Here is a 17785-nt window from a genome sequence, read left to right on the forward strand (position 1 = left end):
ACTTTTAGGTTGAACAGGTTTTATAAACAATTGAAATTTTTGATGTACATAAACCTGTTTTATTACCACATTATCACATAACAAGATCATAAAATTCAAAACCTATCCTTATTTAACAAAGTTTTAGTTTCGAAAGATGAGTAAGAGTGTCATTTTGAATGGTTCCAAAATGTATATGAAAAATCCAAAGACTTAAAGATTTCAGTTTACACAACTTCTGTGCACTCTATTTTGTACTGAAATTAGCCAGTCTATGAACTAAAAATGTGCTCCTCTACTTCAGTATCTTCTTTTGATACAGAGTGATGCTTTCCTGTTGAACCAATAGAAACTGGAGCACTTACGATCTTCAAAACATTGTGAACAGGAAGTGAGCACTGATGGCATTGTTGCTGTCCTCCAGCTGGAAACCTATATCCAGCAGCTGGTCCATGTGGTAGAATAAAGTTCTCTACAGTTTCATTTAACTCATAATTGGTGTCTATAATCTCTGCAATACACCAGTCAGTCATACACACAAGCCACAAACAGCCCCCATTCTCAGGTTATGAATCTGAATATTATCCTGCTGTTTTTGAGGTGTTGGTCGAACGAATGAAATTTCTTCTTTTTTGCTCTTTAAAGTGCGTGCAATATGAGTTCGCCCATCACTTTGAATCCAAAAATGTGTCTTCTGAATTCCTTTCACAGTAGTAGTTTTATTGGACCATTTTTTTTTCTTAGATTTCCTCTTTGGACAAAAGACTGAGGGCTGTGGATGTGTAAGATTTCACGACTCTTGTAAAATCCTCAGCATTCTGAATCACAGCTGTATTTGGTTTAGAAAGATTGTGTTTTGTAGCATGGTGTTCAGCAGGTCGCCCACACTATCACAAGGCTCCTTACTGTGACCAGTAGCACTGTTTACCCAGTCAGTTGGCACAAGCGACTTACTCAATTCAAACAGCTAGTAACGATTTTTAAAATGACTAGGGGCACCATCAGAAGTAATTATGATCTTCTCTACACCTGTTTGCAGTTGAAGAATTTTGCGCATTGCTAGCAAAGCATGTGCTGAGTCATGTCCTGTGTCATCACTTACAACTGCAACACTGTTGGTCTTGTTTTAAAAATAGGTCTCTCATGTTAAAATTGAAACCCAGTCATTACTCCAATGATACCCTTGTACTTCTTGTGGGAGAGCTACAGACCAGTTCTCAGTAAATCACAGTGAAGCACTAAATATATTTCTTCAGCCTGTACACACCCTTTCACTTCTACAATGTGTTGTTCTTGCAATTTCTTCAGATGTGGTGTGTTACTGCTTTCACTGACCATTTACGAAGTTCATCAATGAAAATGTCAAAGGCAACAGTTGTCTTAGTTAATTTATTTTCCTCCCATGTCTCGTGTAATTTCTGCAGAGTTATCTGCTACATCTTCCAGACAGTGTCTGTGAAGACAGTCCTCCCTTTCCAGGGCAGTCACCACATTCTTGAAACAAACCAGTCATCTCGCTTTATGCCACAGACTACTAATGACATCACATGCCCAACCAAGGTATCATATGTCATTTGCTCCAGTAAGTTCGTCGAAGTTACCACACGAAGTTCAAAATTTGTGCAGTACACACATAGACAGACATCTCTAGGTGGGTGTGGAACTACCCACGTCGGTCGTAGTGCATAAAATTTTGATCTTCCAATATGTGAAGTTGTATAGTTGCTCTTATAAATTGCAAAAGTTTCTTAAATACTGTGTGTCATGTACCTCTTCACTTTCACAACTTTTTGACCTTCAGCTATTAAAGTTATAGTGTCTTTTTTGTTTACACTCTGGCGAGAACAGTCCCACTTATCTTCCAGATAAAATGACTTCACTATTTGAACTTGAGCTGCTTCTACAGGATGACCATAATAGGGATGTGGTCTTCCAAAGACTTCTTTTAAAGAACTCACATTTCTACCATGTACTTTGATACTGATGCAATGCTGTTCAAAATTGTCTTTGAAAATTTCTCTGGAATAATAGTTAAAACTTGCACATTTTCACTGTAGGATGCACAATATTCAACAGCTGAATTGATATTTGTGAAAAATTCCTGGCAAGAGGTGCAAGAGTGCTGTGGTTCATTTTCTTCTGAAGATGGAATTTCTATTTTGAAGAGTGTGGTCAGTTTTGCTGTAGTGTATTCATCCATAGCTGTAGTAATTTCTCTGTGCTTTCTTCATGCATAGAGCTTATGACTCGACTTGACTGACCACGGTTTCTTAACAGGACTAACACCTACCTCTGAGTTGACTAATTCAGGGTATTTAATTCTTCCTCTATTGATGCAAAATCTGCATCATCTGCACCATGGGAGGTTTCACCTTGTTCAGATACTATCATTGTTGTTATACTGTCAAAACATTTAGAACACAAAAAGTCATCACTGGAAACATATTCACTTTGAAGAAGAGTCTTTAAATGAGAACACTTATTCCGAACCTGAACAAAGTCTGGTTTTTGGCTTGTTTTATTTATCAACTCTTTTACAGATATGCAAATAGTCAGCACAATTCACTCTCCTGTGACTCTAGTCAGAAGACATTTCAAACAGTCCTTTTCACAAAACACACTGCAACTATATCAACTGGCAAATTCCTCACGAAAACACAGATCTCACTGGATGGTCTCAGATTTCTTAGAAGCGTCTTCAGTAAACAAATTAGCACTAAAGAACTAAAATACAGAAACCTACAATGAACAACCATGACAAAGAAACTGACAAGTAATTATAACAAAGTGTGAGAAATATCTGCAAATATGAAAGTGAAAAGAAATAACTGCAACAGAGAAAGTGATGAGAAATAACTGCAACAAAGACAATAGAAATAACATTAGCAAGAAACAACTTCAGTGAAGACATACATTACCCTTGAAAGTTAAATTTTTTTTTTTTTAATTAAACCTGTCCAACTTAATAGTGGAAGCTATACTTTACCAAGAACATAGTACTACATGTTACTAATCAACAGAAAAAAAAATCTAACTTTTCTGGCATTAAATGAAACAACAAGTTCACTGTTACCAGTCACCGTTTTATTTATTTCCACGACGCGTTTCAAAGGTTTAAACCTCCATCATCGGGTGGATTTACATTAGTAAGTGTTACATTTGTGTGTGTGTTGTGTTACGATTTTTGGAGGAACTTGTGGCACTCCCTAGTGGAGAAACGAAACGCTATTTCAGAATATGGTTTAGGATTACTTTTGACGAAAAATTAAACATTAAATAAGTAAACTACAGTACCTTCAGTGATCACAGGTTCCTTTTGCTGTCGTAACACATCACATGTATACTGCCACATTTGTAAACAAATATGGCGTCTGGAATCACTGGTAACAGTGAACTTGTTGTTTCATTTAATGTCAGTAACAGTCACGGTAAAGCCTAACCTAAAAATGTTCGCATTTAAAGTTAACTTTTCTGAATCGGCATTTTTGAAAAAAAAATTTTTTTCTGTAAATTATAAAAAAAATTCAACAGGTAGCAGTAAAAAGAACTTTGACAGACATGCCCAAATGGAGGATACTATTGTAATCTTAAATAATCTTTCAAATAAAAAAAACTCTAACAAAATACAATATCTAGAACTTTATAGAGATACAGCAGTTCCAATTTTTTTTTTCAAAATTAACGTTTTCAAAATGATGTTCACAGTGTCATCTTTGGATGCCTGTATCTCGGGGCAGGAACTTTTTGGACAAAATAAAAAAAAGTGTTTCTTACTCACTCCTGAATTTTAACATATGCTAAATATATCTGAGACTATGAAGTGATAGGGATTATGCCAATCCTTCTGAAAACTGCTGCAGATTTCAATTCTGGGCCATCAACAAGTGTCAGCGTGTCAAAGGAAACATAATCGAAATGGGCTTTTGGAGCCGAAGGTCCACTTGTTTACCCTTGATGACTGCACAACAGAAAGCTTTACTCCTTGCCTGGACCCTTCAACACCGACATTGGACTGTTGATGAATGGAAACATGTTGCCTGGTCGGGCAAGTCTCATTTCCAATTGTGTTGAGTGGATGGACGTGTACGGGTATGGAGACAACCTCATTAATCCATGGACCCTGCATATCAGCAGGGGACTGTTCAACCTGGTGGAGGTTCTTAGAGCATGTGCAGTTGGAGTGATATGACAGGTGACACGTACATAAGCATCCTGTCTGATCACCTGCATCCATTCACATCCATTGTGCATTACAATCGACTTGGGCAATTCCAGCAGGACAGTGTGGCACCCCACACGTCCAGAATTGCTACAGAGTGGCTCCAGGAACACTCTTCCGAGCTTAAACACTTCCAATGGCCACCACACTCTCCAGACACAAACATGATTGAGCATATCTAAGATGCCTTGCAATATGCTATTCAGAAGAGATCTCCACCCCCTCATACTCTGGATAGCCCTGCAGGATTCATGGTGTCAGTTCCCTCCAGCACTACTTCGGACATTAGTTGAGTCCATGCCATGTCATGTTGTGGCACTTCTGCGTGCTCATGGGGGCCCTACGTGATATTATGCAGGTGTACCGGTTTCTTTAGCTCTTCAGTGAATAAAACTAGATAGGAATAAACATTTTCTGCTCATGCAGAAAGAGTTTCAAACACATAGTTCTTAAAAGCTTGCGCTTCCTAAATTGTTCCAGCTGTAGTGTTTATTGTTCAATTAGTCCATAATACAATATGATAGTTATTGTGTTAAAAAGTGTCCAGATTACAAGTAATAATCATGGTAACTCCATGAAGACAAATGCGTCTAGTTTTGATTAGTTAGCTTGTTGCCCTAGCAGTTGTTGTTTGTCCACAAGAATCAGTTCTAAAAGTCACAGGTTAATCATTTTCAAAGCATTATTTATTTATTTTGTGGCACTGCCATTGAGCTAAATCAAGCATGTTAAGAAATTGTATCACTTTGTATATTAGTATGTGTCCCCTTCAATGGATACTTCAAACTTTATTTGGTCCTGTAAGCACCATTTGGTGCAAATGAGGTTTAAAAATCTCCCATGTAATTATCACTGGTGAAGAGTGATGCATAATTTCCAGAATGAATCTTCCACTCTGCAACAGTGTATGTGCTGTTTTCAAAACTTGCTGACAGATTAAAACTGCCAGACTGGAACTCGATCCCCACTTATAATACAATTTACAGTGCTCAGAAAACATATGAATAACATCTGTAACAAGATCTGGCTATTGTAAGAGAATTGAAGCCATAACTAGATAGATTATAACTTTCGTAAACACGAGTTACACGTGAATTAGTGGGGTCTTGTCTAGGTTTATTTACGACAAGAGATTTATACGGGATGTTTATCAGAAACAGTACAAGCTGACTTAAGTCCGTATTGCAAAGCAAAGTCCAGTCCATTTTGTATCAGAGTCCATGATATTAGTATCTAAGTCAAATGTGTATCATACTCACCGCACACTCCACAGATTGCATCACAACTTATTCAGACTAGCACTTGACCAATTCATATGCTAGATTCTGGCATGGTCCCATAGGAGGGTGCTCCTAATGACTAGGGCCACTCTGGATAGTGGTGCCACAGCAACCGACAGAAATTTTGTGCTAGCTATTCAATTTACATAGTGACATTAGGGAGAACCACAGGTGGCATGTGGTCCGAATAAGCTTCCACTGGGAACAGCGGTAAGTCAGTGTCCATGGGCATAGATGTGGAAGGCTGATGCAAGACGAGGCTTGGTGGAAGGTGCACTAGTCGCCAGGGGGCAGAAGAGCTAATGATGGCTGCTGACCAGGATAGCAGTGGCTGAGTTAATTGTGGCAGCACCTCAGATGCTCATTGACAGAGAGAACTTAAACATCAAGGACCCTTGACAGACAGAGATCATCTCAGAGATCCAGGTTGTGGGGCATTGGGACTCGCAGACTCACACCAGTGTGCCCACCTGTCAAGGAAAGGCTTTGGCAGCGACATCCTCTGGCAGTGGTCACAGCATGTTCAATACCGTGCAGTAATGGGCAGCCATGAAACCACTCCACAGGGTTGCAGCCTTCAATCAGGGAGACTCTAAAAGTTGCTAGAAAACCACAGAGGGCATTAACACGAAAGAGCATGTGGTCAAAGATTTGTAGGATTGCATCCCATGAAGTCTGCAATTGCTACAAATGACCTCTTGCACAAATGTCCCTTTTATCCACACCTGTGGCATGTTGTGTTCCAGTGGAGGCACACACTACATATGTGGTGAAAGAAACACTGTTTACATCAGGGTAACTGCACTGTCACTGATATGACTTGTTGCTGCAGGGGTGGTGATTTACAAGTTCATCTGGGCCATGGAACAGATGGGGGCCTGTCAGAAGTGGCATCGTGTCTAGTGTGGTCGGTGCCATAGAGCTGACCATCTTTCTTCCACCATAACAAACTCTGGGTTGTGAAGGCAATTTCACAGGCTTGAACTGTTCACATTATTTCCATCAGAGGCAGACCTGGTTTCCTTCATTTGTGGTTCTACATTTCTGAGTCAGAGGTAAAATAAATTGTAACATCCCTGATAAGAAAGTCTGCATAATTCCATGTACAAAAACATTTAAAATTGAAATTCCTACTTAATATAACTGCAAGTGTCAGCAGTAAGTGTCCCACAATTATGTTGGTCATTGAATGATACAAAAGCTATAAACATGGGTGTCACAGAAAACTTTCCTGCGGCATTTGATAATGCTTGCAATGCCTGTAATATAGCTCTTGTTAGCTCCTGATAACCAAAATTTTCAAAGTCCATTTTGCACGCACACAGGTCACGGTGTGTTGCCAAGTTTCTGGAGGTGAGATGCACAGAGTTAGCAGGGATGTTTGGCCTTGTTTGTTTGCAATGGGAGTTATATACAGAATAACTTGGAAACAACACAAGCTAACTTATGTCTGTATTGCAGACTGAAGTCCAGTCCATGCCTTTTACACAGTCCACAATATTAGTACACAAGCCAAACTGGTAGCATACTTGCTACACTCTCTATAGATCATATTACTGCTCACTCAGACCAGCTCTGGGCCAGCTTATCTGTGAGATTCTGGCAGTGTCCTGTCACAGGACATCCCTAAAGAGTGGCTCCGTCTGGGTATCGCTACCACAGTGGTCAACAGTAATGTCATGCCAGCTATTTGGTTTCCATACTGACGTCAGGTGATGCCACTAAAATAACCTTGCTCCTTGTCACGGTTTGCATCAATTTGGTACTTTGACTTTTATAAGGACAGACTTACGGATATTTAATACTAATACCACGGGACATTTATTCCGAGAGGGGTTTTACTTTTGACAACTAAAAGTAATTTAAACGCTCTAGGTATATTGAATTTGCTTGATTGTTAAATGTAGTCAGACTTTCATGAAATTATGGAGGCTATTTCTTGACCATTGAGTGAATTCTTCTTTGCAAGTTAATTTTCCAAGTATTTGGGCTGATATTTGTACTTCATATTGTGTAGATTTTATGAGATACCAGTTGTTGACTTTGTCAAAGGATAAAGAACTGCTGTGACCTTCAGCTTACATTGGGCGATTGGCACTGTTGCCACATATGAATATTGTGTTGACAAGTAATTGACTATTTTTCCTTAGTTGTCACCATGTTGGTGTACTAGGAGCGAACATTAAAGAGATCCATTTGTGGGAAGTGTTGCTTTTATAGAGGCTGTTTTTGATCTTACCTTACAAGCTTTTAGGATGTGTAGAGGGTGCTGGGTAGACTGTTTAAAACACGAGTCAATCTAGAGGTGCAACAAAAATTTAGGTTTCACTATCCTTTGTCTGCTGGGTGAAAGAGCAATAGTGATTTAGTTAGACCAGAGAAATTACTACATTTACAGTCGAATAAGGTAGCACCTACCAGTATTTGTGATGCTAGCTACTGTATTGTGTAATAGGAGATTGGCATGTGGATCACCAGCAGAAGAGATATGGACTGTGTCAATACTGTGCATGATATTTGCATTTGACCACTATGCTCTTCCATAGTAATTACTTTAAGGAATCTTGTGCAGTATGATTAAATTATGAATTCGTTTACTGGGATAAAACTCCACCAATTCCAGACAACAGTTAAGGTAGGGCCTATATGTGGAATGGCTTGTGGTAGAATTTATTTTAAGCAAATGAAAGTTAAAAAGTTTTGGAAAAAAGATACATTGAGGGGAAGAAAGTGTTTGTTGTGTTATGAAACTATATTTTGTGTGAGTATTTTAAAATTTTTCTCATAAACAACAGCATATGAAAGAATGTACTTTCATTTTCTTCTCCTATCAAAACAAAATACAGGAAAACAAGGAGCACTTCATGAATAATGTTAAGTATCCTAGTGCTATAAGAAATATCTCTTTGTGTGTTCAAAGATTTAATTATGTGTCAGTACGTATTCTGTTTTGCTGAAGATTTCTCATTCTTTGTAAGATTAGTGGACCAAAAGTTTATGTGCAAAATGAAACTATGTTGTTATATCTGAGCTTAGTATGTCAGTCGTTCTGTTGCACTGACAATAAACAGACACTTTAGTCCTTTGATGTTGTTCTTTGTTTTGATAACATTACAACTTTTTGTATGATTAATAAGAATGTTGCATTGTATAGGTTCAGAAGATCCAAAACGCAATCGGTACAAGCTCTTCCTTGAATGTGCACTGATACTGACATCAGTTGTTCCTCCAGAGCTTCCTATAGAATTATCACTTGCTGTCAATACATCTCTTCTATCATTGTCAAAATTAGGTAAGTTTACAGTGTGAGATGCAGTACAAGAAGTGGGAAAAAAAGGAATAAATTTTCCATGGTTTCTAAATCAAGTTACAATATGTTCTTTTTACAGCGGTATTTTGTACAGAGCCATTCCGAATTCCATTCGCGGGGAAAGTAGAGATCTGCTGCTTTGACAAAACAGGGACACTCACAAGTGATAACCTTGTAGTTGAAGGAGTTTCTGGTCTTGAGTAAGTTTAAAGTGATTATTAAATCCCTTATATTTCATTATTATTATTATTATTATTATTATTTTCTTATATTTTCCTTGATCTGTTTCTGTTAATCAAGCATGTTGTTCCTAGTTACTATGAGAGAGAGAGAGAGAGAGAGAGAGAGAGAGAGAGAGAGAGAGTGCCTATAACTCATTCATGAACAGAACAAAACAAGTTCAAAGCCAGAAGACAGATTAATATACAGTGGAGGTCCCATTATGTAAGAAGCATTAAAATATTGTCTTGAATGCCTGTTAATTAGATACTGGAAATGAAACAGCATGGATGTTGATACAATATTATTAAAAGTTAAAACTAAGAATGGAAAATCCAGGATGGAGTGTAACAATATTAGAGAAGGAAAGGCGCCACTCACCATATAGTGGAGTCGGTGAGTTGCAATAGACACAACAAAAAGATTCACACAATTATAGCTTTCGGCCATTAAGGCCTTTGTCACACACACACACTCACTCAAACGCATCTTCCACACACGTCTGCAGTCTCAGACAACTGAAACCACACTGCGAGCAGTAGCAGCACCAGTGTATGATGGGAGTGGCGACTGGGTGGGGGTAAGGATGAGGCTGGCATGCTCTCCCTGTTCCCATTCCAGCACTACACAGCCGTCATTTCACTGCCACACTCAGTCTTTTAATTTATCTCCTTTCTGCTGCTTACCCTCACCTCCCTCCCCACCTTCTCTCTGCCCTCTGTCTATAACTGCAGCACTTCACTGTCCGCCACCCCCACCATATCACCCTTCCCCCTATCCACCCCAGCCTCCTCCTTACCCCCACCCTGTCGCCACTCCCATCTTGCATTGGTGCTGCTGCTCGCAGTGTGGTTTCAGTTATCTGAGACTGCAGACATGTGTCCAAGTTGCGTTTGCGTGAGTGTGCCTGTATATATGTGTGTCTATTGCTGACAAAGGCCTTAATGGCCGAAAGCTATAATTGTGTGAATATTTTTGTTGTCTATCGCGACTCATCATCTCCGCTATATGGTGAGTGGCAACTTTCCTTCTCTAATATTGTTAAAAGTTTAAACTGAAATATGAGTTGTTACAAGAGGTAGTTTGGGCCATACTATCAGTCACAGAACAACAATTTTTATCATAAATATTTGGCCAGTCTCAGCTGAGTGATAGGAGGAATAAATTTTTGATTAACTGTGTTGTTGCTAGAGAAATTATGAAATAGGTGGACTAAAATGTTCAGTGGTACATGTCTGAGAGGGGGCTGGTATTCACACATGGAGAGTTTGGATCACCAGTGATGTAAGCCAGAATTTTTTGTATGGTTTTGAGGTAGACCTTTTATACACACCAGAACAGTAGTCAACCTCATATGTAAACAGAGTATATAAATAAGTGCCTCAGTCAGCAGTTGAATTACTGCTACTTAAGTCAGTCTACCAAGTTTGTGATTTTGTCCCTATATATTTTTATAACCGTGGTGACTGCTTATTTGTTGTTTTTGCAAGACTGTACAGTGAACATGATGATGCCAACTATTTGATTTCAAGGGCTGTTCTTAAAATTTCAGGTTTAATTCAGCACAAAGTTAAGCTTAATAGATTCTACTTCTAACTTTTCTGCACTAGATGATGCTAGCACTTTACAGGAATATTTACTGTCAGTCTACATCCTACTTCTGTCATTATTTTAGAATGCCATAAACACTGCATTCTTTTGTTCATGGTGACTTGAAAATTCTTTAGCTGTTTAGGAACACAGACACAAAAATGCAACCTTTCTTTTTTTTTAAAGGGATTGCTTTAGCAGTATGCAAAACAGTTTTATATTTATTTCAAAGTCTTGGTGTTGTGTGCTTGTGAAGATAAAAAGTTTCTATATTAAAGAACAGTCAGATTTCAGTCCAGGAAAGTCATGTACTAGTCATTATATCACATTAACACTTGTCCCATATATCTTGAATACAGCATTTCATAACGATGTGGAACATGTCAATTTAACATAAGTTTTGATTACACACACACACACACACACACACACACACACACACACACACACACACACAAATTATACGTACGTACAGTTACTACTTTATATTTAAAAATTCATCTATTGAGTAGAAGAAGTTGTGATTCAGAAATTCTTTTAATTTGTTTTTAAATGTTGGTTGGCTATCTGTCAGACTTTTGATGCTATTTGGCAAATGATCAAAGATTTTTGTGGCAGCATAATTAACCCCTTTCTTTGCCAAAGTCAGATTTAATCCAGAATAGTGAAAATCATCCATTCTTCTAGTGTCGTAGCTACGCACTTTGCTATTATTTTTGAATTGGGTTGGATTATTAACAATAAATTTCATAAGAGAATATATGTATTGTGAAAATACTGTGCATATCCCGAGTTCCTTAAATAAATGTTTGCTAGTTGATACTTAATCTAACCTAACACGTCAAGGAAGGTTACAAAAGAAAGCAAATTACGGGAATTGCTTTCCTTGACGTTACATCTGGTTATAGTGCCATGACTCATAGAAACTAACATAAAAGCTGTATGCAAGTAAGGATTATAGATTGATGCAGTTTACTCAGTGCCTGCTGTATAATACACAAATTTTGTCACTTTAAAAAGCCACTGGAGAATGTAGACAACTGGTCTTAGCCAAGGAAGTGTACTAGCTCCGATATTATATTACATGTATGCCAATGATCAGTCCTGCAACACTGGAAGCTAGTCCTTCATCTATGTAGATGAGGTAGCTGTCGCTGCTTAAGTAGTCGCAACATTCAAATAAATAGAATCCAACCTAACATTTGCTATCAAAGACAATAACCATGGTACCTATGATAAAATGCAAGTGTGTGCATTCCACCTACTCAGAAAAGAGGCAAGAAGAAAATTGGACATCACCTGGAAAGGATGCAATTTCAATAACTGTGTTCACCCCAATTCCTATTGTTATACTGTCAAAACCCACTTTTACACTTTTCAAGGGACTTCAAAAAAAATAGTGTAAAATGCGGGAAAATATGGGAAATAATGTTTTAAGCTGTGAAAGTTATATATAGGATACCCTCTTGCACTTTATGTATGACGTATGTACATAACAGGCAGCAAAAGACTTGTCAGTGACTTTTTTATTATGTAATAAGGTCTATTGGCTAATAAAAACCGCTGATGTAACTGCAATTGATAACTGTCTGGGAAATGGAAACGTTTGACTTAATTTCAGATGTCATAATCATTGTTTTTGGAAAGCCTGCAACTGTCATTCATTATTTAAATGATGAAATACTGCACTAGTTTCTTATTTTTTCATGCTTAGCATGACGTGTGTCGAGAATTTTTTCTCGTTGTCAAGTGCAAATATGTAAACAAGTATTTTGTGTGGTGTTTGAATATGTGTTATTCTGCGGCTTTTTGAGGTTATCAGGTACTGTGCCTCATCAGTTATGTAGAAAAACACACACACACACACACACACACACACACACACACACACACACACACACACACACACACACACACACACACACACACAGGTAAACTATCACTCACATTGTTTGTTTGTGTAACATCACAAAAAATACATACGTAAATGCTGCACTTGACAACGAGAATAAATTCTGTAAACACGTTTTGCTCAGTATGAACACAATACATAACCGGCACTGTGTTTACATTAAAAGCATTTGAACAACACAAACTGAATGACTGTGTCAACTAGCACTCCACGTGGCCATATGCTGAAACACGCTAAATATGGTTCGACTAAGGTGTCACAATGATCACAACAATCACAAAACTGCATTTGCGCAGTAGACACAGTTTGGAAATGGTTGTGATTGGTCATGATATCTTCATTCGAATGAACCTCGTTATATACTCCCATCAGCCACCACACCATGTAGAGCTGGGCAGCAGCGGGAGATACGGCACGAATTGTTACAACTTTTACTCGTTTACTCGTTCAAATCCACTGGATAGAGTGCCCTGGTGTCAAGAAACTTAACCACTTAATATTTGTAAACACTACTGGATGACCAACATTATGCCAGCATAATATTTTCTCCACACACATTTTTTCGTAATGCGTAAATCACAGGAAAATTATAAGTATGTTGATGCAAAATCAGGTGCAAATTAATATTGTGGGCTCAGGAAATTTGACGGGACTGATAAAAAAGTCATAAATGGCGGGAAAGCGTTAATTCCAGGAATCTAAAAGCTGAGTTATACTGTAATTGGCTGACGCCTTAACTTATAAACGACACTGTATACACACCAGACAGAAAGTATGCACGAGGAATAAAGCCATCCACAAACTGACAAACACCATATGGGAAGTGCAGCCCAGTGGTCACCGCACATCTGCTCCTTCTCTGTGGAGAGTATGCCACTGTGGTCTAGAGGAACTCTGCACATTTTAATCGAGCTGACATGGCTGTTCGAAACATTGCATTGTCGCAGGATGCCTAAGACCAACTCTAGTCACTAAGAAGATCTTTGCACTCATGGGAGTAGCACCTCCAGGTGTAAGAAGATAGGTAGCAGTAAAGATTAAAAAGAAGCGATAAACAGATCCTAGGCACCCATTGTCTGGAACTCATGCTTATCCATCATGATTGAAATCCAGAAAATCTTCATCCTTGCAATACCACCAATTGCAGCTTCAGTGGAAGCCGGCCAAACTTAGTTGTGGAGAACAGAGTCCATTGGAGGATTATGGACTGCAAAAGAGAAACTACTATTAGGCTGCCATCTCCAATACAGGACTTAGAAGACACTCAATAGACTGAGCACAGATTTGACCAGATGCAAGATTAATGTGAAGAAGCTGGGTATCAGTGATGATTAGCTTTGTGAGTGTGGGACAAAGGAGGATTCTGAACACATGTTGGTTTGCAGCAAAATGAGTGAATTATGTGACATGGAAGATTTGTTTGCAGTGAATGACCATGCTGGTGTGTCATCAATATTAGATTGTAGTTTTAGGATTATATTATTGTTGTTGCTGTGTGTTTTCATTTACTTGGATGGCTAATTAATTAATTAATTAATTAAAATGTGTTCACTGTACATTATCTTAACTGCTGTTGGTAATCTGTCTACTTGCTCACTAAGTGCCTTGTACTCAAGCAGCTGACGGGGGCTGAGTTACCCTCACACTTTGCCTTGCTCTGTGCAGAATATTTCCTGAAACTACAATGGTGATCGTATGTTTCCCAGAGTTTGCTCTGCATTGATAGAATTTAAATACTGTGAGTGCATAAGCTGTGTGGACACACAGAATTTCTGACTTAGATACTTCTCTGCAGATGAATTATTTCACATACCAAGAGTCATTAAAATTGTTTTCTCAACTAAGAATTATATCTTCCACTAGTTTGAGACATGTTTTAGTAGCACTGGTCAAAAGCAACATGTTCCTAAAGAAGAGGAAAACAACCCACAGCTCAGGGTGATTTATAGTTTTAAATTACCTATTAAATATTTCTCAGGTCTGTCATATCACTCTAACACATCAACACTTGCTGTGAATCACGGTAAAAATTTATTCATTCCGCTTTTGTTGAATCAGTTGTATTTCAGTTGTTTGATATTTTATGTATGATTTTTCCTTAGAATATAGCAGATTGGGTACATAGTTGTACTTGGACAGATTGTCTATTCGTAATGAGTACAATTTGTATAAAGCATTAGTAAGGCACAGCTTTTGTCTTTTAGTATAGTATCTAATGAAAGGGCTGCTTTAGTTTCAAATTTATTCTTGTGAATAGGCTGCCTTTCTTTGAGGTTGCAGTCTTTGTTGTAGCAATGCTTCATTTTTAATTTTTTGGATGTAACTTATGAAACACAATAATTCTAAATGTACAACAGTTTGCCATGAAGTACCAGTCCAATATTTATCAGACTTTTTGAAGATGTTCATCACGTAGTGGGTAATATGAACAGTCTTCCCTTCCATTTGGAACAGATGTTCATCAGTATTAGTATGTGGTGTGATTGCCACAAGCAAGATAATATTTATGTACTCATTGTGACATGGAAGCAACAGTCTCTGAATGTCATCTTGAGGAGTTTCTTGCCATGCCTGAAATACTTGCTTTGTCAGTTCATGAGGATTATTGGTGTGAGAGTATACATCTTCCCATCACATCACAGAGACACTCTATGGGTAGCAAACCAGGCCTGGCTAGGATCCCCACATTCCTTAAGGCATTTGTGGTGTGAACTGCTGTGTGGGATCTTGCATTATTTTGCTGAAAGATGCCATTTCTGGTACACTGGTCCTGGAGTTTACGACATGAGGGTTTAACATTCTTGCCATATTTTGAAGAGATGAACAGTCTTCACTGCAAAACAGGGTTTGTTATTTTATATTTTGCCAATAATTCATTTCACTGTGTTTAAGGCATCTTCAGATTGGCTGGCTCATCAGATGTTAAACATACAGGCTGCTGTCCATGAAAATGTCTTAGCAGGCAAACACCGTTGTCTATATTTTAAGAACATTGCATGGTGCCCTGATATAATATAGTGTTGAGGAGAAGGAAAGTCACATTTAAAGTTCATAAAAGACCTCAGGAGGTAGTTACCCTTGTCGAATTGTAAGAGACTTGCACAGTGCCCTTGTAGAATATGTAGTGTTGTCCAAAGATGTCAAAAGTGGAATCAGGCCTACAGAAATGCATGAGAAAATGTTAACATGTAAGAAATGCTGTTGTATATGTTCCGGCCACACAAACAATATTATTTGGCAAAATATAAAATAATAAAGCTTGTTTTGCAGCCAAAACTGTTTCTCTGCAAAACATTTATCACTGGTTGCTGTATCATTGTTCTATGAATTAAATAAAAGTTCTTCTTGCCAAATGTTGATGAACATTCAGCCTCCTTTCAACAGTTACTATGTCAGTCTTGTTGTCATATCCAGTAACTCCCTGAATCATGATTTCCCCAGGTATGGGTTCCTGTGACTTTCCACCAGGTTGCCTATGGACACTTTGGAGTCAATCTGACTGTCACAAACAGAAGCGAGACTGGTTGCTGAATTCCACAGAATGCCACTCAGTGTCCCACTTGACATTGGCCAACATGCAAGTCTCTGTTGTATGTGCTAAGTGTTTGCACTAAATGATGCATGGCAACTGGAAATCTCAACCCAGCTTCTAGTGATCTGTTCCCGGCAGTTCATGATGATGACATTCTGCTGTAACCCCTGTCTGGATTTCAGCTGTTGTCATATGTCTGTCAAAACCAATTGAAGAGATTCTTTTGCCACACTGTTGTGCTGAGTCCATATCACCACAACTCATTCTGTAGTCATTGCATAACAGTCAGCATCTGTAAGATTTATCTGTATGATGCTAGCCGGCCTTGGTGGCCGAGCCGTTCTAGGCGCTTCAGTCTGGAACCGCGCGACTGCTACGGTCGCAGGTTCAAATCCTGCCTCAGGCATGGATGTGTGTGATGTCCTTAGGTTAGTTAGGTTTAAGTAATTCTAAGTTCTATGGACTGATGACCTCAGATGTTAAGTCCCATAGTACTCAGAGTCATTTGAACCATTTTGTATAATGCTTCTGTACCCTCATGCATATATCCAACCTCAGTGGCAATAAGTTGCATGTGCATATCTTCTGGGCAAGTTGTGTTGCAGTCTCCACCTAAAAAGTTCTGGACACACACACACACACACACACACACACACACACACACACACACACACACACACACACACACACACACACACAGTAGCCACTATGTATGTGTTCATACCTATTTTCATCTGCAGGACTGGCTTTTACCTATACTGAAGTAAGCTCACCCAAATGTGAAATTTAAAAAAATTTACTCTGAAGGCATGGAAATACTAGACTATCAATTTTTCAGCATTTGTGGAATGTGTTCATTGTGTAACTATTTCCATTTCCATCAGTATAGTTGTGCATCAGAAAAAAATGATTTTATATAATTTCGTTTTTAATTTGTACTTCACATGCTGGATATATATGTTAGATAATCTGAAATCTGTTAAGCCTGTGTGTTTGTCTGCACAGCAATTAATTGCAAAAAGTTTCAATGTCGGGGACTCTTTAAGTGTGTGAATACCTTTTACATCAAAATTCTTTTCAGTAAGTTCTCTGACCAGAGACAAATGAAACCCTGCTGTTGACGTTTTTTTCACTCTATTGTTGTTCTGTGGAAGACATGACTATTTAAAATACATAGGTCCACTATGCACAAAAAGAACTTCTTCTAAAGCTTCACAATCCTCCTCACTGATCTGTCTGAACTCAATTACATGTCAGTGTGGCCAACTGTCCCCATACTTGAATTATAATCTGCAATGTATTGTGTTTTGAAGATTCTTTCACCATTCCTTCTATCAGTCTTTACCATTTAAAACTTTTCTGTGGTATTACAGGTGGCAACATACAAACATTTCTTTTCTCGCACCACTTCATGCCATGCTTTATATCAGTGGACTTAAACTGATTTCACCTCATTTCATTTTGTCATGTAGTTTTGACAAATTGTCCTTACAAAGTAGTGTTGTGGTAGTTCGATTGTTATGAAGCCCTAGGAACAGGCCTGGACTCAAAACAGTGATTGTCAGCACATAGTGTGTGCCCCTGTTCCACATACAGCTTCATGAGTGTTGCCACTATGTCACCGTTTTTCCTCACATTGTGACAGCAGATTTCCATTGTTGCAATTTTATTTATGATTAAATCCAGGGCATAACCACTCTTACAAGCGCACAACTTAATTTTTTTTTTCTTTTTTTTTCTTTTT

General features: G+C 38.3%; 1 protein-coding gene across 1 annotated transcript in view; it reads left to right on the plus strand.

Annotated features, from left to right (window-relative positions):
* The window catches only part of LOC124798138 (endoplasmic reticulum transmembrane helix translocase), a 189982-nt gene that overhangs the window by 30983 nt on the left and 141214 nt on the right, over positions 1-17785 (plus strand). Inside the window, exons 8-9 of the mRNA XM_047261412.1 lie at positions 8633-8770; positions 8868-8988. Coding sequence (XP_047117368.1) covers positions 8633-8770; positions 8868-8988 — 259 coding nt within the window. The remainder of the gene's footprint in view (positions 1-8632; positions 8771-8867; positions 8989-17785) is intronic.

This window comes from Schistocerca piceifrons, chromosome 5 (assembly GCF_021461385.2).
Source record: "Schistocerca piceifrons isolate TAMUIC-IGC-003096 chromosome 5, iqSchPice1.1, whole genome shotgun sequence".
NCBI lineage: Eukaryota > Metazoa > Arthropoda > Insecta > Orthoptera > Acrididae > Schistocerca > Schistocerca piceifrons.